General features: G+C 31.4%; 1 protein-coding gene across 5 annotated transcripts in view; it reads left to right on the forward strand.

Moving 5' to 3' along the window:
• Positions 1 to 19,846, forward strand: part of LOC108345984 (inositol hexakisphosphate and diphosphoinositol-pentakisphosphate kinase VIP2) — a 28,927-nt gene extending 9,081 nt beyond the window's left edge. For 4 of the 5 annotated variants that reach the window (XM_017584876.2, XM_017584875.2, XM_017584877.2 and 1 more), the window contains 21 exons: positions 1,105 to 1,179; positions 1,866 to 1,951; positions 3,656 to 3,877; positions 3,950 to 4,049; positions 6,400 to 6,470; positions 7,560 to 7,635; positions 8,243 to 8,398; positions 8,504 to 8,546; positions 9,204 to 9,286; positions 9,433 to 9,495; positions 10,642 to 10,716; positions 11,602 to 11,727; positions 14,502 to 14,743; positions 15,325 to 15,369; positions 15,907 to 15,973; positions 17,209 to 17,280; positions 17,948 to 18,156; positions 18,232 to 18,289; positions 18,604 to 18,771; positions 18,968 to 19,042; positions 19,356 to 19,846. In XM_017584876.2, the coding sequence (XP_017440365.1) occupies positions 1,105 to 1,179; positions 1,866 to 1,951; positions 3,656 to 3,877; positions 3,950 to 4,049; positions 6,400 to 6,470; positions 7,560 to 7,635; positions 8,243 to 8,398; positions 8,504 to 8,546; positions 9,204 to 9,286; positions 9,433 to 9,495; positions 10,642 to 10,716; positions 11,602 to 11,727; positions 14,502 to 14,743; positions 15,325 to 15,369; positions 15,907 to 15,973; positions 17,209 to 17,280; positions 17,948 to 18,156; positions 18,232 to 18,289; positions 18,604 to 18,771; positions 18,968 to 19,042; positions 19,356 to 19,604 (2,361 nt within the window). In that variant the 3' untranslated portion in view covers positions 19,605 to 19,846. Of the gene's footprint in view, positions 1 to 1,104; positions 1,180 to 1,865; positions 1,952 to 3,655; positions 3,878 to 3,949; positions 4,050 to 6,399; positions 6,471 to 7,559; positions 7,636 to 8,242; positions 8,399 to 8,503; positions 8,547 to 9,203; positions 9,287 to 9,432; positions 9,496 to 10,641; positions 10,717 to 11,601; positions 11,728 to 14,501; positions 14,744 to 15,324; positions 15,370 to 15,906; positions 15,974 to 17,208; positions 17,281 to 17,947; positions 18,157 to 18,231; positions 18,331 to 18,603; positions 18,772 to 18,967; positions 19,043 to 19,355 lie in introns of those variants that run through there. The other variant, XM_017584879.2, reaches the window with a different exon arrangement.
• Positions 19,847 to 24,482: the final 4,636 nt, after the last annotated feature.

Below are 24,482 nucleotides of genomic sequence, written 5' to 3' on the forward strand. Positions count from 1 at the left end.
GCCAAGAGATCCTCGTTACAAAAAAAAAAAAAATTAGAGAACGAAGAAACGTCAATGAAGAAAAACTTTCCTATCTGGTTCAATATAGCCATTTGGTCCATTGTTTGCAATATAAGCCCATTGAAAACCAACAATAATCTTCACAGCAGGTAAAAGAACTAGCTCCCAAGTGCCACTAGCCTTTAAGCCTATACACTTAGGTACATACACAAAATACGTAGAGAAATTAAGAGAGCAATATAACGAAGAGTCAGTCATAACGAAGAGTACATACATATAAAGGACTAGGATTGTCTCTGGACTAAATACCTTTATGTAGGACAACGAGGAGTTCATGTGCATGAGACGTTGTTGTTGGTGGGGCTAAAGCAGAAGACGAGGCTGGGGGAATTAGCAGCTGCATTTGTTTGTGAAAGTTTAGTATGGAAGGTGAAAAATTGGTTTGGGACTCGAAGTTGTTTGACCTGGGATTAAAGAGGATGTTAAATTGTTTGGCCACAATTTTGGTTATAGCTCACTAGGGTTTGTGTATACTTATGACTGTTAATTACAGCCATAATTCCATGAGTATTGCTTATCTTTAGGAGCACTAATTGACCAAAATATTGTAGATAACAGTGGAATGCAAAGATTTTGATTTTCGCTTTGTTGCTTGGTGAAGGGTAGTAAATAACAATAAACTAATTTTATGATATAGGAATGGACCAAATTGTACAGTACTAAGGTGTGGCATAAGTAAGTTGCAATCTTAATTGTCGAAAATTTGCATTTGTACCCAAAAAGTGTGGGCGTAATTTCTATTCCAAATTATCCACTTCCTCAAACAAGCACGGGCTAAATATTTAGCTATTTTCAAAATTCTTCCTGGCTCTATCTGTTTCTTTTGTCATTTGAGTCTTTCTGGTTGCCTAAATTGGTTATTCTTTTTTGCTGGTAATTGTTAAAAAGTGTTTGGTCCCTAATCGTGCAAACATCTCATTGTTGTCTTAATTTTTGAGTGTATGAATAGAAGGAACAAACATGTCCCATTACAAAGCAAGTCAGAATTGCTTGCTTGAAACAATATTTTAACATGTTGAAGCAGTTTGCCTTCTCATTTGGCAGGTCAGGTATCCAGTGTTACTATCTCCTGCTGAGAAGGAAATGGCAAGAGACGTTTGCATTGCATTCAGTCAAGCGGTATGTGGTATTTAATGTGGTAACTATACGTTAATAAAATATATTGTATTTTTTTAGTGAGTATTATCTTTTAAAACAGTGTGTACGGCTCCTTGGTTGTATAGTTGGATTTATTTTGTGTACAATTTCTGTTCTAATAATTAATCCTAATGTTGTGTTGGATTGTATTTTTAAAACTGCTATTGAATCATGTCAATCGCGATGTTTCTATTTCTCTTTCCATTTTAGCTGCTTGTTCTTTTATTTTATAGCTTTTTTGCCTCTGAATTTTGATTTTAGCTTAGAAAATATGTTCTAAATCATTTTGCTGATAGTTTAACCATCTTGATAAGTCCTATCAACGAATCAATCTAGTGTTTTAGAAAATGAATCTTATTATTTCAGTGGATTTAATCCAAAAGAGCGGATCTCTAATTTTAATTTTCTAAGGAAATCCTAAAGGGAATTAAATTCTATTACTTCACTTTATCTGACTTTCTTTGTATTGGGTTGTGAATCTGTGAGCTAACGGTTATGTAGGTAAAATGTGGCTGGGCCAATGAAGTTTACACAGTATTTTATGAGTTTCTAAATTAATGAATGTGATTCTCTTTAAAATATTGATTCAATGAAATATTTACATGAGTATAAGAAAATAATTTTTCTGATCATATTTATGCCCTCCTTTAAATTTATGTTGCTTTCAGGTTTGTGGATTTGATCTCTTGAGAAGTCAGGGACGCTCGTATGTTTGTGATGTGAATGGATGGAGCTTTGTTAAAAATTCGTACAAGTAAATTTTGTAATTAGATATTTTTGTTTTGATATGGAAGAACGGTTTAAAATACTCTATTAGTTTTTCACTTTCTTTACATTAACAGAAAATCATAGGATCAGTTCTTCCCAATTTGATATATATCTGATTTTCCCTTCTTTCTTTATTAAATATTGGGAAGGATAGATATTACAGTACTTCAAAAAGTTATAAATGCTACACTGAGTGATTAGTGAGAACTTCTATCATCGTAACCAATGCGAATAGGGTGTTGAACTCTGATTCCATCCAATAAAGTTCCTTTTGCTAGAAGCAACATTTCTAATAGTTTCCATTGGGATTAATATGCATACGTAACTGATCTCTGGAAAAGAATGTCGCAAATTAAAATTCTTATCTTGTTTTAGCCAATCACTTGTCATGCTGAATGGTTGACTGGATATTGTCCGTCATTTTTTATATTCTAATTTGTAATTGTTGAAGATCTCACATCAATTAGAAATGTGGTCAAAGTATATTGTTACAAACCTCACTTTACAAGTTTGTTTTGTGAGGTTGAATTAGATTTAAAGTCTATTTTCTAAGCTTAAAGTCTATTTTCTGAAATAAGATCAAAGTCTATCCTAGTGAAGTTTGCTTGGCCTATCATAGATATTCATACCCATGCTCAAAATGCATAGTCTTTGGCTAAGAATTTGTGTTATAAATCTCATATTGACTAGAGATATGACTAAATTATAATATATAAGTAGGTACAAACTTAACCTTACTACCTAATTTTGTGAAGCTGAGTTATATTTAAAGTTGACTTGATGGTATAAAAACCTATATTAGCAGTGGTAATTAGTTTTATCATGCCACCTTTTATTGAACCACTATTGGACCGATCATAAATATCTAGTCTCAAGCTCAATGTGTCCATTCCTTAACAAGAAGTGTTGGAGATTCCACGTCAACTAGAAGTATAGTCAAATTATACTATATAAGTGAAAAACCCACACTTTACAAGCTGGTTTTGTAAGGTTAAATTAGATTAAAATCTAGTTTCTAAATGTACCAAATAGTAATTTCATATGAAGAGTATATATGATCAATTTATAGAATGTATATCAAGTGCTCGATGAATTAAGGAAAGACAAAGGAACTGTTTCCATTTCATATTTTAAACCATTATTGAGCTATCACTAAAGCTTATGGCATGCCCTAGCTCTTGAATAGGCAAAAACTGTCAAACCAAAGGTAAATAATCCAAGAGAAGAGAGTATGAAGAGGAATGTAGGTGAAAAAACATTTAAATTTGTCTCTCTGTCTCTTATATACTTTGCTTATTACTATCACAAAGTCAAATGCTTTATATTACCCATAATGATTACATTTACAATGTATATATTACCCATAATGATTTTTATTACGTAATTTCCTTTTGTGTCATAGTCATTACAAAGTGATGAAAACTAGTTCAAGGGAAAAAAATTCCCCTTGTCATTTATGTACTCTTACAGAAATTACAAATTTGGAACTCTAGAAAAACGATGTCACACTTCTAAGAAAATGAAAACCTTTACTTGATTCAAGAAATTTTGCTTGATGTATGACAAATTAACCTTTCTTCTAATATTTTTTTTGTTCTACACGTTGTCTCTAGACCTTTTTATGGTATACATTGTTTCTCAACTATTTTTGTGCTTTTCAAAATCATATTATTTTTTTTTTCTACTGAAGGTATTATGATGATTCTGCCTGTGTGCTACGGAAGATGTTGTTAGATGCAAAAGCTCCCCATCTTTCTTCAGTGGTTCCACCAACTTTACCATGGAAAGTAAATGAACTAACCCAACCTTCTGAGCCACTAACTCGTGAGCCACTAACTCGTCAGGGTAGTGGTATTAGTGGCACTTTTGGACAATCTGAGGAACTGCGATGTGTAATTGCTGTTATTCGTCAGTATGTACTATGTTTTTTTTTCATTTGATTAGTTTAATGTGTGGTTTCTTATATACTATTCACTTTCGGTAGTGGTGATAGAACTCCAAAACAGAAAGTGAAGCTAAAGGTTACTGAGGAAAAGTTGTTGAACTTAATGTTGAAATACAATGGTGGCCGACCCAAATCTGAGGTAATGCTATTTTTGGTCCTTCGATGACTATTGTTAAGACTTTAACTATGTAGGCAAACAAGTAGTTATCTGATTGAGACCAATTATATTCTCATCATTTCTATTTGTAGTAATCAATATGGAGACTTTAACTATTTTTGGTCCTTCGATGACTATTGTTAAGACTTTAACTATGTAGGCAAACAAGTAGTTATCTGATTGAGACCAATATTCTCATCATTTCTATTTGTAGTAATCAATATGGAGATAAGAATACTTTGAAATGAATTAGATGATTCTAAAGATATTTTGCACCTAATCAATATGGAGACATTGAGGAAATTTTTATCCTTATAATGTTGTATTTACAACACTCTCCCTCTAGTTGGAATATTGATCATTCCCAACTTCACAAATATCTTGAATATACAATGAGGAAGCTTCTTAATGAAAATGTCTGCTATCTCTCACTTGAAACCCTAGGTTTCTCTCTCTTCAAAACCTTATGTTTCCCTATTGCATTTCTAGACCATCTCCCTGCCTCTGCCATGCTCAACATGTGTTCAAGAACTATCTCCTCTGCCATAGTTACTTGTACAAAAAGAGGTCTTGGCACTAGAGGAGGGTGTCCTAGCCATAGAGGTCGTTCTCAATGCACATATTATAATCGGTCCCTACCAAGAAAATTGTTGCTTTTTACATGGCTTTCCTAAGACAACCAATATTTCCAAATCTGAAGTTTCTGAGCCGAAGTTCTCTAATAAAGAATATAATGAATATCTTAGGTTAAAATTTGACGACTAAGCGCAACCTTTCACTCATTCTATTTTGTCACAAGCTTGCATTTCTCAAACATTTGAGTGTCAAAGTTCATGGATAATTGATTGTGATTCTGTTATTGATATTTCTGGTAATGCTTCATTATGATTTGGTTTGTAAGTTGAGTTGCTCTCTTTATGGTCTCAAGCAATCTCTTTGTGCTTGTTTTGGAAAGTTCGGCCACATTGTTCAATCCTTTGGGCTGAAATGTAGTGCGGTAAACCATTTTGTTTTCTATTGTCACATCTACCTTGGAAAATGTCTACTTAATAGTGTATGTTGAGGATATAGTCATTATAGGGAATGATGTTACTAAAATCTCTTAGTTAAAGTAACACCTATATAATCATTTTAAGACCAAGGATCTTGGAAATAAATATTTTTTAGACATAGAGGTAGATCAATCAAAGGAAGGAGTTGTAATCTCTCAAAGGAAATATGCTCTTAATATCTTAAAAGAGACAAAAATGATTGATTGTAAACCAAGGGATTGTCCTGTCGATACAAATCAGAAATTAGTGGTAGAATAGGGGGAATTTTTCTCTATCCTTGAAAGAGATAGAAGACTGGTCGGAAAACTTATTTATCTCACTATCACTAGACTAGATTTATCTTTGGTAGTTGGTGTTGTGAGTCAATTCATGCAAAATCATTGTATTGATGACTGAAATGTTATTCATATTCTAATATACTTCAGCAAGACTCTAGTAGAAGGACTACTTTATGAACATAAAGGGAATACCCATATCTTTGGATATTGTGATTCTGATTGGGTTGGTTCACCTATGGATAGACACTCTACCACAAGATATTGTCTTTTACTTGGAGAAAATATTATCTATTGGAAAAGTAAGAAACAAAATGTTATACAATCATCTGTTGAAGTTGAGTATAGAGCAATGACATTCCTCACATGTGAGCTTATATAGGTAAAACAGTTCCTTTAATACTTAAATTTTTGTGAGGTTCAGCCAATGAAGATGGATTGTGATATCCAAGATGCTCTCCACATTGCTTCCAATTTATTCTTCCATGAGAGGACTAACCACATTGAAATTGACTATCGTTTCATTTGAAAAAAATTGCTACCTAAGGAATTTTGCACGAGTTTGTTGGATTAAATGATGAACTTGTAGATGTACTAACAAAATCCTTGAGAGGACCTAGGATTGAATATATTTCTTCCAAGCTTGGGACATACAATATGTATGCTCCAACATGGGGATAAGAATGTATTAAAGTTTTGGTACTAAGATTGTAATTTTTTTTTCTTCTTTAACTAAAAACGAAATATATTACTGCTTTTTGTATTGATCCGACTGTTTACCCTTAAAAATATGATGAATTGAATAGTAAGATTTTTTGATATTTTTTCCTAATTTACAACGTGAAGGTTTATTCAAGATTCTGAATTCTTAATCTTCTGTGGTGTATCAATTGGTATCTTGTTTACAGACAAGACTTAAAAGTCCTTTAATAATTTTATATAGTTTTATTTTAGCTAGTGATTTCTTAATCTACGTGGTTGATCTATTGGTCTTTTTTGTTGCAGACAAAACTTAAAAGTGCTGTTCAGCTGCAAGACCTTTTAGATGCCACACGGATGCTGGTGCCTCGCACCAGGTATGTCACCCGAACAAATATTGATCTAGTTAGCATCCCATGCAGTTTATTAGCTTACTGTTTGGGTAACTGGTTTCAGGATTTTAGCATACATGCATGTGTTCTTGCATGTGTGTTGAGTGCCCAGATTGCATGTTCCTAATTTAGGTTTAAAAGTAATTATTTTTCACAACTTGTTGGGGTTATTAATACAACTGCTCTAATGATGCTCATTAAAGTAAAAATCTTTATTATGTGGTCTCCTTGTGACAATAACTTGATAGATAAATCAGGTTTTTACTAATTATAGCATTATAATGTGCCTAGGAATTATGTTGTATCCATCAAAAACCTTTTTAGGGACTTTCTGAGCAGGTTAAGAATCACATTGGCCATGTTCTTGCTCATGCTAGTAGAGCTTGATCAACTAATACTCACCTCGAGTATTACAGTTAAATTTTCATTTAATTTAGTATATATCTTCTGTGAAAGGTAGTTCGGTGCTTATAGTCTGTCTAGTTTTAACTTTTTTTCTGGGTGTTGGTTGTTTATAGTTAGTTATGCAAACTAACTCTTGCTCCGCTCAGCTTTGTTGCTAGAGAGGCGATTGATGAGGTCTGATAGGCTTCTAGACATGCATAGGAGTTGAAAAGCTCTTTCTTGCTTTACTTTTATTCTTAGTTTTGTCAGTTTCTGAAGGATTCAAGGGGTAGTTATTCTAAAAGCTGAAGATTTTGGGCTTATTTTGCTTTTGTCATATAGTTTTAGAGCTTCTATGGTCTATCATTCCTATCCTTACTTCATTATTTAATGACAATAACAACCAAGCATATCCCTCTAAATTGGGTACGGCTACATGGATATCTTTGCGGAGGACCTCTTATATGCATATTTTCTTTCCTTTCAAATGAAATTTCCTCATTTTTTAAATGTTCAAGCAAGAATAATGCATCTTTCATTTCATTAGCTATGCTAAAAAACGGACTCTTTCTGTTGCATGTATACTTTGCCATTTATACGTACTACTAATAGTTTCCACCAATTTGTTAGTCAATACATGCATATGCTTAGTTGGGTTTTGGAATTAACTTTATATTTGTATATATTTAGACCAGATAGTGACAGTGAGGCTGAAGATATCGATCATGCTGAAAAGCTTCGTCAAGTTAAAGTAGTTCTTGAGGAGGTTATTAATTCCCTTGGCACTGTTTTATCTATTATTAATAATCTATTATACTTTGTATTATGAACCCATTAGTCATTTGGAATTTGAATTAAATTCAGTTTTTTCTTGAATGCTCTCTGCATTAACTTATGCCCTTGATTGGGTTTGTTTTTCATTCCCCAAGAAATATCAGTTCTATATTATCTGTCAGGTACAGCTCTATATGAAAAAAAAAAAAATCGAATTGATGACCATTTTGGATTGGACACATACTCTTATGAGGGCGTAAAAGAATTCATTCTTATTTTTTTCAAGATGTTGATTAAGCTATATGGTGGAATGCAATGCCCAACATGGCTGAGGCCCATGACTTGTTGACCAAAAACTGGGCAAAAGTAAGGAAAGGTGGAAACACTTTCCTACCTGGGTTGTCAGTCATAAAAAATGAAAATAATGATGTTTCTCTTTGTGCATAATACAGGATATTGTCTTTTAGCTGAGACATGCCAAGCCAAACTGATACAGCATATAAGCTTGCGTGTCCTTTTAAAGCCTGTAAAATTGCTACCTTTGCTTTTTATCAAAGTCGTAAATTATTTCATTTCTTTTCCTTTTCTAATATTATCAGGGAGGACATTTCTCTGGCATATATAGGAAAGTTCAACTAAAACCACTGAAGTGGATCAAAGTGACAAAAGGCAATGGTGAAATTGAAGAACAACCTATTGAAGCTCTTATGATTCTTAAATATGGTGGCGTTCTTACGCATGCTGGCAGAAAGCAGGTTATGAGGCTTAATTTTATATACTGTTAATATTGTTAGAAATAAAAAAGAATTTCCATTTATAATCTTCTTTCCTAGTTGTTTGAATTACTTTCTCTTTTGCAGGCTGAAGAGCTGGGAAGATATTTCCGGAATAAAATGTATCCAGGTAAAAATTCAATTTGGTTTTATTCAATAAATAGTTGAAATAGGAGGAATATTGTTGATGTTCAAACTGTCCAGCGATTCTTCTTTTATATAGGAAATTACATAAAATAATAAAGTAATTTACTAAAGTGTTACGACTTAGAGAGTATAGGAAAGGAGAAAAGGGAAACAGAACACTTAACTGTTAATCAGTTAAGTGAGGGGCCGGGAAAAGGCCTATATATTAGGACCTTTTATTGTTTCAGTTAGCGAGTTGAGTAGTTGTATGTGTAGACCGGTCTTAGCACCTGGTGGAGGAGGTTAAGCTCCTAAGACACATTGTATTCTTGATCCATTGTTGTGAATACCATTCATACTATTCTTTCTTCTCCTATTCTTGATTGTGGTGTTTTAGTTAGAGAGAGAGCTGGTTAGGAATTCTTTTCAGAATCCCTAACATAAAGTGTGGAAATTGAACATCCTAAATTAGGGACCAAAACTTACAAATAGGGTCAAATGTAGGGACCAAGGGAATAGTTTAACCTAGTATGTATTTGTGTTTTAGTCTGTGTAAGACATGTTTCATACAGAACCATACATTCGTATTTTATATAGCATGAACTTGTCAATGGCTTGTACTGTGTATGAAGGAAAACTTTTTGTGTGCTATAAATCACAGGAGAAGGTACAGGTCTACTTCGCCTCCATAGTACATACCGTCATGATCTGAAGATTTACAGCTCTGACGAGGGTCGCGTGCAGGTATGGCCTGAGTTGTGCTCACCTTAATCAAGAAAGTCCAAGTGGTTATCATTATCAATGCTGCAATTATGCTTTGGCCTTTTTAGTCATCCTAATTTGTTCTTTGGCATCATGTGAGCCATTTTTTCATGACCTGTGTTAAACAGATGTCTGCAGCTGCTTTTGCCAAAGGTCTTCTCGACCTAGAAGGGCAGCTAACTCCAATCCTGGTTTGTGTTCTTTCTGGTGAAGAAAATATTTTATTGTTTTTTTATTGGATATACTTGAGATATATAAAAAAGAGAGAAAATTATTTAGAGTGCTTAATTTTCCTTTCTTAGGTTCTCATATTCATATTGGGAGTGGTTGTCCTCATATACAATGAGGAGAGAGATCAGTAAAAAACAAGAAAAGTCATATATTCTAACACTCACTCTCAATACAAATATTATATAACAAGCTTGGAATAAATAAATTCAATTTGAGGTCCTCTCCAAGATTTCGTTAACACATGCCAGTTGATCACTGGATCTAATAGGTTTTCTTCCATTATTTAGATTGATTGTATGGTACATTACTCCCATCTTCTTCTAGGTTATCGTGGAAACCTTGGCCAAAGAACCATATTTCAATTGATGTAGATTGAGAGATATAATTTTTCTCATTCAGTTTCTCATAATTAGCGGCAGGAGTTCCAGAAAAGTAGGTAGTAGGTTTGGAAGACATATTGACATAGGAGAACAACAAAAAAGAACAGAGTAAGAAACAAACCGTGAATCATATTTGACCTTCAACCAACCTAGAAATGGAGAATCAAAGGGTAAAACAGGGGCTAGGAGGTCTGGAAATCCCTATGGAGGAAGCGCGATGTCACTCTTGTGAGAGGAAGGTGGCGTGTGGACATAATGTTCCTAGCAGTAGCAAATGGAAAAGGTGCACATGGGGCAAATTCAGTCTCTAAGACTTGTGGGTTTGGCCGTCACTTAGAGAGGCACTCCAAATCTAGTTGTCACCAAATAAAACTGTGACAAGGACAGTGACGGACAATGGTGATTGCTAGTCGGAAGGCGTGTACTTTTCCAAACAAAACTAAGAGAGGCAAAGTGGATAGATATTTTCTGATATCAACTTGAGATAAACAAAAAAGAGATTATTATTTAGATAATTTAATTTTCCTATCTTAGGTTCTCGTATTTATATTAATAATGGTTGCTCATAGATACAATGAGGAGAGGGAAGAGTAAGAGACAAGAAAAGTATATCTAGAGTCCTAGGCACAGGATAGGTACAACACAAAACAGTTTTTCAATAAAGCCTATTTTTAAAACCTATTTTAAGATATATATATTTGACTGATTTTTTATTATTCTTTTAAGGTTTCCCTTGTTAGCAAGGACTCCTCCATGTTGGATGGACTTGAAAATGCCAGCTTTGAAATGGATGAAGCCAAGGTTTGTAATCTCTTTTGCTATTTATATTGCCTTCTATACTAGAGGAATTTCTCAATGTTTGTGAAAGTGAATTATGATTGGAAACACAAAGAACTTGGTTGCTCGACATTTAAGAGACGGATGGATGGGAAAATATAAATGACATACCTTAGCTTTAGTGGAGAGTAACCGTGTAGTTAAATTTGATCAACAAATTTGTTCATGACTTCTTTTGTAAATTGATAAAATTATTTCTTGAGCAGGAGTTGGAGAACTCGTCTAACTTCATCTATTATCTTATATTTAGCTTAACATGAAAATTGTATTATTATTCAGTATTTTTGAGGCACAACAAATGATTGCATGTTATGATTAGATGTCATTAATATCATATGGTTTGGAATGTGGAGAATAAAATAATTGGTTAATACGATCTTTATTGGCATATGATTGTTGTGGGTATCAGTTTAGTTGAAATGTCAAAGTAAATAGTAATGTCTAACATAGTTTAAATGTTTAACTATTATTTAGTGATTGTATCCTTATGTAATTAACTCCATTGCTATTTTTTTCTGAATTGTGTTAACCATAGCAAGAGGGAGGGGACCTCTGTAAAAAAACGTTTAGGGTTATGAGACTTAAAATTTGAAAGAAATATAACATCTTTTTAGTTTAAACCAAATTTCTAAAATTTATTAATTGACATATATAATACTATATAAACATTGGATCTTTGTCTCAAATAATTTACTCGGTAAAATAACTAGAGAAATGGTCAATTTGCAACCCAGGTCCAAATTGCTAATAACGGATGTAAGGTGCTTAAGCCCTTCCCGGTTCCTACATTTTAGTAAGATTTGGGGTTACTGCAATGCTAATATACCTTTTATCTTCCTCTTTTTGTAGGCTCGGTTGAATGAAATTATTACAAGTAAAGCTACGACAAGTGATAGCAATGGATCATCTGAATTTCCCTGGACGGTTGATGGTGCTGGATTGCCACCCAATGCATCAGAATTACTGTCCAATTTGGTATTGTTTTGTAAATCTTGCTCTCAAACTTGGTTCCTTAGAATTTGAACAATGGTGTTTACAAATTTTCATCACATAAAAGGATTCAAAATACACTTGCAAACAAGAAAGGAAACAAAAACTTAATGACACTATAAATAACACTGGAAAAAAGATGACCAAGACTGTGTTGAAGCCATATTAATAGGTTTCCAAACTTGTTTGTTGTCTAGAAGAAAAAATATTGTGGTATTGCCTTTATCTTTTTCATCCAGCAAATAGTACAACAAAGTTGAATGTCGTATGTGATCCAAATAACATACTTCACCTAGTAGGATAAGGCCTTGTTTGTTGTAGTTAGTTTAAATGGTGAGGTTCAAGAATTTGTGTTTTCAAAATAGTGAATTTCATTCCATTATCAATCTGAATCATTTTTAATTTGCTTCCTATAGTGTCTCTCTATATGATTAATTGAATTTAAAATAGCTCATGATACTGAACTTTAATCACTAAACAAAATAGACCAGACTGCCTGATAAAGTCGTGTTATAGTCAAGAATAGTAAGTACTACTACTCTTTCTAGTATAGAGGAAAGAAATAGGATGAATGAAAATAAGGAAAGTGAGCGGAAATAGTTGAGAAATAAAGTGGAGTTAAAGATGTTCAGTTAAAAAGAAGCAAAGAAAAGATGAAGGAAGAGATGTTTGGAAATAGATGAGAAATATTACCGCGAGTCCGACCATTTTAGAATTATTTCCAATTTATTTTTCCTCTTCCAAACACATCAACTTTTTTCAGTTATCCATCCCCTCTATTTCTTGCTAACCAAACATACCATACAAGAAGATGGAATTTCGGAATTCCCAAATTTCAAAGTGAATTAATTCAAAAATTAATAGCAAGGTTGCATAATGAAAAGTTGTAGTTTTCTTTCCCTTGGACACAAGTCACATGCTTTATTTTCAAATTCATTATTTTTGGCACTAACATTTGAGATTAATTCAATAATCTTTATAGAAGGATCTCCCATGTGTTCATGCCAAATAAAAAAAAAACATTCCACCAACTTTGTCGAGATATTTTAATAAGTTTTAGATTTTATTCCTATTGGTTTTAATTTTGTATATTAGTTGTATCTTGGTTTTATTACTAGCATATCAATCTTGCAATCTTAGGGACTTGTTTCCTGGAATAGGCTATGCTTGTTTCCTAAGTTATCCAATCAATGTATGTATATATTTTGGATGCATGTAATGAGACAAAAATAAGAGAGAAATTATTTTTTCTGAACTCGAGATGATATCAGAGCTCCTAATCCTTGGGAGCCTCTAATCATGTGATTTAATTTCAGCTTTCATTACTATTTAAACCTAATTGAATTCTTCATTGTTGTGTAAACCTAATTGTAACCTTCATTACTGCATGTTCTCTGTGTGTGCGTGTAATCAACCTTCATTGTTGCATGATCTCATATCAATTTATTTCTTTGTACCTTAATTGCACATAATTGTAATGGCTAAAATGAAAAATGAAGGAGTGTGGTGTACTTATTTCAACAAGTCACATCACACTAGGGCCAAATATTGGAAGTTGCATGGAAACCCCTGAAAAAGGTTGTGATACAAGAGAGGTCCTCCAAAGAGAGGGGATCAGGCAGCTCATGTTGTTGCTCCCCATGTTGATGTTGTTTCTAAAAATCAAAGAGGATCTATTCAATTCAACCATGAGGAGCTAGAAAGAGTAAGTTCCTCCCTTAGTAAATTGGAAAAATCCACAGGTTTGTGTTCATTGACATATCGTGGTAAGTCACCTTTCTATTGGATTTAATGTCTCAAATACACTTTTGACCCACTATTGGATTTTAGACTCTGAAGCCATAGATCATGACAGCCCTCCATAAAGTTAAAGTAGGATGAACCTATGAGGTTATATTGACAATAAATACGTAATCAGCATAGCTCACAACCCAGTACAACATGAAAGAACTAAACATATTGAAGTGGATAGACAAAGTCCTTAAGGGGACCTAGATTGAGTTCATTTATTCCAAGCATGTTGCATACAATTTGTATGCTCCAGCTTAAGGGGGAGTATTAGAATAATTATATCTATGTATTATCATTAAGTCTAGGCATAAGAGGTAGAGTGTTAGGAACATTTATCAATTGTACCTAGAGTCGTATCTTGTTTTTCACCTAGGTGTCTAGTTCAATCCCTTAATCTTCTTCCATGGATTCTTGTATCAGTTTTTCATTATAAATAAAAGATTAAGAGTGGGGTCCAAAAAGCCTTCTAAACATATTTTTTCTCTCTGTTTTGAATCTCAAGTCTCTAGTCGATTTGGGATATCCAATAGTGACAAAGATCATAAAGACATTGAGGTGTATAAATTTTGACAAAGATCATTGTCCTAATTATAGTACTAGAAAAAGAAATGTTATAACAAATTACTACCAATATCCCCATTGCTAGAAGGTTCCTTTCTATGCGAAGGCATGGGAGAGGGTCATTGTAGGCAACATTATATGCAAAGAGACTATTTCCAAATTTGAAGGCTAACTGGTCTTGGATGTGCAACTTTACCATTACGCTAAGGGTCATCCTCTAATAGACCATAAATAAAGATGTAATCAAAATTTTCCTTGTTGGTTCTTACCTTTAATCTCATCCTAATTGCCACTTCTTCTATCAATAGAATTTTAAATTATTCGGGTGAAATTGCAAGCCTCTCTAGCAAAATAGCTAATTGATATTCACGGTCTATTTAATTTCTTAATTTTCCTGTTGTCTGTAGGTAAAGTTGACTAAGAAGGTTACAGAACAAGTAAGGCTACTTGCAAAGGATGAAAATGAGAAACTTACAGAAAGAAATTTATATGATATAATTCCTCCCTATGACCAAGCAAATGCACTTGGTAAGACAAATATTGATGTTGACCGAATAGCTGCTGGATTACCTTGTGGTAGTGAAGGATTTCTACTAATGTATGCTCGATGGAAAAAGCTTGAAACGGACTTGTACAATGAACGCAAGGAGTAAGTATTTTACCTTTTCCGGTTTAATATTGTTACTGTGTTTTTCCCTTGTTTTATTTCTTATGTTAGTCAGAAAAAAATAGTTCCATACATGACCGAAATCACGCAGGAATTTTTCTGAAACAAATTATTTCTTATGTAAGAAGTTAAAAGTTAGTACATAATTTATGATGACATTGTCTAGATTTTTTCTTAATCCGTGGATGTAATTATTTTTTAATACAGACATCTACTTAAGCTATCTCACCTGAGTTATTTTTGTTCTGTTTGTAGAAATATATATAGTATTTTAGTTGTATCTTGCACCACGTTAAATAACTGAAGAAAGGTGGCTTTTGGCCACTTTGTCAAAAAAAAGTGAGAAAAAGCTATTACTTAGAATTTTTACCTGTGCCTGTTAGTTAAAGTGTTTCTAAAAATTGATACGTTCAGTTTTGAAATAACACTTTCCGATGGCAATTTCACTTGCAATTCCATGAATGCCAGTACCTTGCATGTGTTGCCAACGGGCTTCTGTTTTTCTGGTTGTATATGTGTTTTAGATTGGCAGACACACTAACAGTACTTTTACACGTACACAGACGCTATGATATCACCCAAATTCCTGATGTTTATGATTCATGCAAGTAAGTCATCCCTTTTATCTTTTTGTTTTTATTATTATTAAGTAGTTCATTTCCAACTCTACACTATTTGTGCAATATTGCAGTTATGGGGATAGATTATGATTATTTTCTGGAACTCTATTATTGAATAATGTAATTTAAATAAAACAACTGTGTTCATTGCTATCATTTCTGGGAGCTTTTTCATTTAGATTTCAAGGGGAAATTATATTATCGAAGATTCTTTTGTTTCCCTATGGCTATAATGGTACTGGCGCTAAAATTTAGTTCTCTTTTAGTTTCCCCACGACTCTTGGATATTTTTGTATCAAAGAACTAAAAGTTCAAATTGTTTGATTAAACGTGGCAATTGTAAAGATATAAGCAAATATGAATCAAGGACACTATTCAATTATTAAAGTTAAATTTTTAATGTCGCACCAATAACAAGGAGTCATCAACCAAGCCTCATCCCACTAGACCCCTCCTGGAGGTTTCATTTCAATTATGTATGTTTAATTATTTTCTGATGGTAAGTTAATGTTGACTTTCTTACAGATATGATCTTTTGCACAATGCACATCTTAATCTAGAAGGACTGGATGAGCTTTTCAAAGTTGCTCAGGTATGTAGAACTATGTTTGGTATAATGCTGCCTGATTAAAAAATGACAAGATTTGAAAAGAGATTAGAGAGAATTAAATCGAGATCAGAGAGGAAGGTGTGAGAAAAAAACAATTTAGTACTAGAGACTTTATCTATTTGTAATGGTGAGAAAGAGAGAAAAGACAGAATGAATTCCGTGTGTATAATTTCCACCATGGATACTCTTATTTATGATGAGTTATAAATACAAGGATTACCGATTTCCGTAATTTATACACATATAAAACTAAAATCCCACAGTATCCGTAATTACAATATTTACGTAATTCTTAGTACTCTCCCTCAATTTAGTTCTCCCTCAATTTAGAGCATGATGCTAGTTAAGTAGACAACTAATTCAAAGATTTCTCAACGAGATTTGTGAGGACGTCTTCTAGTTTTTTATCATTTGAATTAACAAATCATCCGGTTTTGATTCCTTAGGATACCTTTTCGTGATGAAGTGGCAATCTTTATTGACAACACATACATATGTATTTTCTTTTTTTATGATAACAAAAATAATAAAATTATAATTATGAAAATAAATATAATAATTTATATAATAATTTTTACAATTTGATTGTAAATATTGATTATTTATTTTGTAAATTATTTTTATTTATTTAATTCAAAAAATAGTCAAGTTTCAAAAAATGGTTAAATAGAAAAAATGGCTAAATTTAAAAAAAAAATGGTGATAAAATTGAAAGAAAATGTGCACAACAAAAAAGTGAATTTCCTTTATAATGGTATAGATGTTTGGCCATGTTTGGTTGTCGTGAAAATATTGGATTTGAGACAACATGGGCTAGTGCTTGATTGTAAAATAAAGGGTCATCTGTGCAAATTTCCCCACCTCAGTTCTTAGAGCAATTCTTCGAGCTAGATTAAGTTCAAAAGTGGCTTAGGGCGTGGCTCGATGATTAGCTTCTGACTTTATGCTGCAGGAAATCTCTTTTCAGATTATTAGCAATAAGAATTGTGTTGCCATAAGGGCCATGTATTAGCATCATTCAACCTATATCAGGCAATTCTGGACAGTGTTGGTTTAGCCTTTCGGAAAGAAACTATATAATTAAATCACTCGAATTTATTACTTAGAATATTCCCTGCACAGAAATAAAACCTCTAATACGTACTATTTTCCTTTGTATATTGGCTAATTTGTTCAATCTTATCACTTCCCTAATTGCTTAGCCTATTTATTTGTAGATGCTTGCAGATGGTGTAATTCCAAATGAGTATGGAATTAATCCAAAGCAGAAGCTGAAGATTGGAGCAAAGGTAAACTCCCGTTGTAAAGATTACTTTTTCATTTTACCTTACAAACCTCTAAAGAGTAATCATAGTATTCCCTTCGGCATAATCATAGAGCCAGCCACCCAAGAGAAGGAAACCAAAACCATACCATCGTCATTGATATCCACTGAATTATATGGAGCCCTAAGAACTTCAGCATGAGACACCTCCAGAGATCTCTCTCACACCCCTAAAGACCCATGGTTCACTTTATATATTGTTGATATTCATTGAGAATAATGTATTTCAGTTTGTACACTATGAATTTCTGTATCAGATTGTCTGAGGCATAAGTGCGTTTTGAAGTAATCTGTGTTTTATGCTTTCTATCTTGAGGAAGAAAGCAGAATTCATGTTTTATAAATCTTGTGGAATTGATATTTAACCTGAATTTTTGAAATATGTTGCACAAAAGGTTCATCAACTCCTGCTTTTAAGTGTTATTGCCGTACCATGTTGCCTCACCTTGATTGTAAAAATTGATAACCTTATAAATTTCTTTCGTCATACTATATCCACATTGATGATTTAAATGTTGCACAAAAAGAAGCTTTTTATAACGTCTTCAGTTTCGTGCAGGTTATATTGTTTATGAACATGTACTTAAAACTCTAGCCACCTGGTTAATTTTCTTTATGCTGTTTCAATTCAGGTTGCTCGTAGGTTGCTGGGGAAGCTTTTAATTGATCTGAGGAACACTCGAGAGGAAGCCATTAATGTTATAAAGAACAACGAAGACCTTTCATTATCTGAAAAAATTAAGAAAGATGCAGAGGCCAAATCAAAACTATTCCATAAGAATGACGAAATAGATCAAGATGATGATGATGATAAAGAAACCAAATATCGTTTAGATCCAAAGTGAATATCAAGTCCTCATGTGATTTTCTACACTATTTTGATCTACTCTATTTTAATCTTCTTGTTTTGCACCAGGTATGCAAATGTGAAGACACCTGACCGCCACGTGCGAACACGCCTGTACTTCACATCAGTGAGTGTTGTATCCACACTCGCCTAACGAGAGATTGAAGAGTAATTATTGGAGCTGTTTTGAAATATAAAGTTGATAAGCAGGGCAGCTAATAATATCCTGTTGGCATATTGTATTGATTTATTAACCGAACAAAATTATCAAAAGCTCATATGTCAAGTTATAGTTATATCAAAACCTCAACTACAAATATGCATTTATCTGAAATTCTAAATGGATACATGAAAACGAACTGATGCAGAAAATTTGTAGCTTAGAATTGTCTGTAAATTTGATCTTCATACTCTGTTTCACTTGGATAATTTTGTTGATAGGAATCACACATACATTCTCTTATGAATGTTCTTCGTTACTGTAATTTGGATGAATCCCTTCAAGAAGAAGAGGGTCTTGTCTGCCATAGTGCTCTAGAGCGACTATCTAAAACAAAGGAGCTTGACTATATGAGCCACATTGTTCTTAGGATGTTTGAGAACACAGAGGTGAGTCATTTTGACCATTTACCTGTAGAATTACTAATTATTCCCAAATGTTTGGCGTTACAGGAATAGATTAAGTTATTGTAGTTCCTTAGATGTTTTAGTAATATCAAATTGATCGTAGGAGTGTGTGTGTGTGTGTATATATATATATATATGTTTGTATCTGTGGAACCTTCTTTTGACTTTGAAATCACAGGTAGCTTTAGAAGATCCTAAAAGGTACCGCATAGAGCTGACCTACAGCCGTGGTGCCGATCTATCTCCCCTGGAGGTAAATAATATGCAATAAAATACATTTTGCATTATGTTCATTTGTTAATACCATATCGGCGCCCTTGTGGTATTGAAATCCCTCTTATAGGTTATCCAAAGAGAAAAATCATATTGAAATCCCACTCAATGTCAATGCATGTTATCTGTTGTTTCATAGAAGTGGAAGCCTTAACTGATAGCATCATTGCAAAAAGCTTCCTTAGTTTTATGTACTGAATCCATGTAAATTCCGTTATGTTACGTGAGGAATATACGCAAACATGCTGAATTTTCAAAAGCTTACATAATTGTGTTATCTATATGGTTGGCAGAAGGAAGGTAGTGAGTGTACACTGCACCAGGAGCACACACTGCCCATCATGGGTCCCGAGAGGCTGCAACAAATAGGATCATATTTGACATTAGAAACCATGGAAAACATGATTCGTCCATTTGCTATGCCAGCAGAAGACTTTCCTCCTACACCTGCAGGATTTTCGGGCTACTTCTCAAAAAGCGTTCTTGATCGTCTCGTAAATCTTTGGCCTTTCCATAGGCAATTCAGTAATCTTGGAAAATAGTCCTACTCATTTAATCTGTCCTTCCTCTTTTATTTTTTTCACTTCAATATATTTTTGCTTTCTGAAAATCTAATGTCCTTTGGAATAGTTTTCCTTACATTTTATTTTTTTATTTCTTCAAATGTACAAAAATTATGTAATTTGGTCCACAGAGGGGGACCGAAATGCCTCGTCCGACAGAAGAATTAAAAGTAAATAAAATTTGAATACAAGCCATTTTAATAGTATTCTACTTGAGACAATTATTTAAGCTTTTCTTTTATCGTACTGTAAACTTTTGATTATCCAAAGCCTGCTTTTGGTGTCTCCTTTGGAAAAAATTTGGGACAACTAGTTACTTTACATTACCTAATTTAGAAAGTGATTTATGACTTCTAAAATAAGTAATTCAAAAGATATTTGACCATTTCAGATTGACCAATATGGAAGGTTGTAACATGTGTTATTTAGAAAATATTTTATACTTATGGATTACTTGTTTCACAGTATAATTACTTTTCTGAAATCTAATGAATTTATTTGATAGAATTATGATGGATGATTAATTGGAGTAAAATATCATATAAAGTCTATATATTGATTGGTATGGATGAAGTTGATGTTATTATGAAATTTGAACTAACTATATAAGAACTAGTTAAAGGAGACTGTTGTATTCTCACAACAATTGAGATGTATAATGTATTTTGGTAATTTTACTCAATATGAGCAAAAGAAATATAATTACGTTGTAATATATTTATGTAAGTGTTTAGAGTGTGAAAACTCGTGTTTTGATCGTCGTAAAAAAGTGACAAATATAAAAAGATTTTTCAATTCACAAGAATTGAAAAAGAAAATATGAATATATTTAAATTGTGTTCTAATGTAGTAAATAGCAATAGAGGATTTATTTCCAAATTACTCTATGATATCATAATAATGAAATAACAAATAAATAAGTAGGTTATTGTGAGAGATCTTGTTTTTAGTTTGTGATTGTTTTTCTCATTTTTAATTTGTATATCTCAAAATGCACACTTATTTTGTAATTATCTTCATTGTGCTCCTTTTAAGTCAATAAAATGTTTATTTTGTAATTATATTTATTGTGTTCCTTTTAAGTTAATAAAATGTTGTGTTCCTTTTAAGTTAATAAAATGTTTATAGACTTCACTAAACCCTTAGATCATCCTAACAAACACAGCTTTTATTATTTCTAGATCTCCACAATATGAATGACCTATTTATTTATTTGCTAATTCATTATTATGACCCGCTCCCCCAAATTTTTCTTTTTATATTTATATAAATTAATATATAATTTAAAATACTTTTTAAACTTTAATGTATTTTTAATATATTTTATATATTTGGCACTTCCAAAAATGTGTATACATCTATATAAAGATTTTGACATTCCTAATATATGTGTTGAAAATTCGTCACTGCTTAGCTCCCATGTCATCCCCATCAACCACAAAGCCTCGTTCAACCCTTTTTTGACTGCAAATTCACTTTCCAGCAAATTGTAGTTCCAAATTATTTGAGTTCCAACAAATGTGACATCCTTCTTATACACCTTAAACTTTTTAAATATACAACTTAAACTTTTTAAAATGAGTCAACAAGACCTTTTTTTTGAGTGATGAATGATATTGTTTTGTCTCTTTATACATTCTTCGTGCAAAATTCATTTAGTTACTTTGATAAAAACTTTAATCCATTGTCACTTCTAATCACTTTAAGTTTGGTTACCTATTGATTACCAATCATGGTGTGTCACTCCTTGAATTCTTGAAATATTCAAGATATAAATTTACAACCTACGCAAGTAATATTGTCTATGATAATGAGAAAATAAGACCCACCATCATGACTCTAAACTCATTTTAAACCACAAAGGTTTGCATTAACACATTCAAACAATTTATTAAATACGTGCTCATAACTTACAAAACAAAGTATGCATTAATCATAAAAACTTTAACTTCTTCATTCTATCATCTCTTAACGGCTTCTATTTCTCTAACTTGATTATATTTTCTGACTTATGTTTTTAACCTCAGAAATAAACTATTATTTTCCACCTCTTTAATAATTACAGTCCTTTAAAATCTTTATAATACTTCGTTTAACAAACTCATAATTAACCATATTAATTGATAAAAAAATTCTTTTAAACTGTAAAATTTATCTCTTGATACAATATCTCCTAATTATCAATCATATTAGTATATTTGAATTCATCTCAAATAATTAGATGTAATATCACCTATACTAGTATAATTTTTAGAAAAAAATTATATAATATCCATAAGTATCTAATAGAAAGTATAGAATCAGTTAAATTTGTGGTGTAACATATTCAACATGAACTTGAAAAGCATAGACATAAAAGGACTCATTCTTAAGACTCTATCATAAAGGCACATCAGGAATATTAGATTCTTCGTCATCAAGATTTAGGTGTCAAATAAAGATATCACCAATTGAGTATTTTAAAAGGTGAGGATCATGTTCCTTTACCAATGAGTCAATCCACATTAATTATTGATTTCACTATTAACTTTCTAGAAGAATTTCTTTTAACAAAACTATAAATCAATGTTTGAAAATTACATTTAAAAACTTTTATGTCATTCATCAATAACTCTTTTGAATAAATGACAATTTTGTTTGATTTAATTTGTAATTTTTTTTTCACCATTTTAATTCTTGTTTATAAAATCTGTACTTTTTTACCAAGTCTTTAATTTTGCTAACATTTTAAACCTTAAATTTAACATTTTCATCCAAAATATCATTAATAAATAATGAATCAAATATGTTTTAATCCCCCCAAAATTAAAATTTATTTTTGTCTCAAACTTTGATACATTTTAGTTCTCAATATTTAAAAATAAATAAATATGATTATTTTAATATAATGATGTTAGTTATTTTTACGTGTTAAATAGTATTTCATGTTGGTATTTGAATTAGAATGAGTCAAATAGTCTAAATAACTCAAATATTAGTCTAAAACATCATTTAATACATAAAAAATATATAATTGAATTAAAAAGATTATATTAATTCATTTTTAAGATTTGAAGACTAAAACTTATCAAATTTTGAAATAGAATGAATTTCAATTTCAAAATTAAAAAACTAAAAACACATAAATAAATTGAACTACAAGTAAATGGATTAAAAATACATTTAACTCATACATAATTTTAATTGTCATTTAATAATACAGTTTAAGTTCCTTTAATTCTCAACATTTTTTAAGGACAATAAATTTAGATGTAGTAATTAATTTTAAGAATTTTATTTCAACGGCTTTGAATTAATACCATACAAAGAAAAAAAAACTTCTTTATCTTTTAACAGGAGAGTTTGTTATAATACACTTAATAATTTCATATTATTTAATTACGTCTCTTAAACTATTGAATATAGCAAAACATTAATAAATTAAAATATAAAAAAATAAACAAACATAAAATTTATCTAAACTTTATCTTTTTAAATAACTTTGGAACTCATTACGAAATACTAATATAAAAAGGTGGCAATCAATTCTCTTTTTTAAGGGCAAATAGGATGAGAAATGAGAATAAAGTTTCCTAAGACAATTTTCTTATCTGGTCGGAATCTTGCATCTTATGTCGTTTCCAATATTTAGCTTAAATTGAATTCCCATTCACTTGCATTTTGGACAACAAACCATTTATTCATCTCACTAGTTTTTCTAATACTTTTGTTTATTACGTAAGATTATATATATATAAATTATTTTTCAACTTAGATATGAAAACACGTATAAGATATTTTAATATAATTATTATATCACATTTCTAAATCAATAGTAAATTTTCTAATGATTCCTTAAGCTTTTTATCGTATTTTTATGCTTCTTTCAGTTATTCATAAGCATATTTTCTTTATATGATTCCTTTTGATGCTACTATTTATGCCCTAAAAGAAAACTATATCAGAATGGTTAATATTAGATGTGTAGTGAGAAAGAAAAGAAATAAATAAAATCACATTTTTTTAAAAGAAAAAATAACAAGATAAGATAATAACAATATCTTTTGATTAAAAAATTAATATAAATATTTTAAAAAATTAAAAATTAAAATAATTAATATAGATCCACTTAACAATGATCAAATTTATGAGACATTTAAAATTTAATTAAATCTAATTTTAAACAATACTAAATCTCTTTTTATATGATGATAAGTTACATATTCATCAATATAAATCATATATTTGAAGCGGTACAAAAGTTGGGTTTTGATACCTTTCTCGGGTTTACCAAACAGTGCCCAAAATAATTATTGAGAAATTCTTTTTTTCTTTTATGCTTCAACCGATATTTTAAAATAATAAAAATAAAATGGAAACGAAAGACGAAAATCACGTTTGGAATTCAAGATTGGACCACTCCACGTCACACTGTCAACGGAAGCTTTCAAACTTTTTTACTTTTTTATTATTATTATTATTATTTTATCGGTTAATTTAACAACAATGAAATTCCGAACACTTCTCTTACATTTTTATCTTATTTTTCCTATTTTTAATTACACATACAACTCAGTTGCACTTGTATCTCATTTACCACTGTATAAACTTATCTGTTTACATATAATCATATTAGTTGGATCATTATGGTAGTATAATCCACAATATCAGTTAGGTCCCAATTGCATTAGATGGCTCTTTTAATACCATAATTATGTAATTATGTGATTTTTAATACTTTCAAATGTATTATTATTTTTATTTTAATAATTTATTTTCTTGTTCTTATCACTGAACAAAGTGTGGTTTTTTATAAAATAAAGTTTATAAGAGAGAGGAAGAAAAGAAAAATAAAAAGATTTATTGATAATGAAGATT

Source organism: Vigna angularis, chromosome 8 (genome assembly GCF_016808095.1).
Source record: "Vigna angularis cultivar LongXiaoDou No.4 chromosome 8, ASM1680809v1, whole genome shotgun sequence".
NCBI classification, from domain to species: domain Eukaryota; kingdom Viridiplantae; phylum Streptophyta; class Magnoliopsida; order Fabales; family Fabaceae; genus Vigna; species Vigna angularis.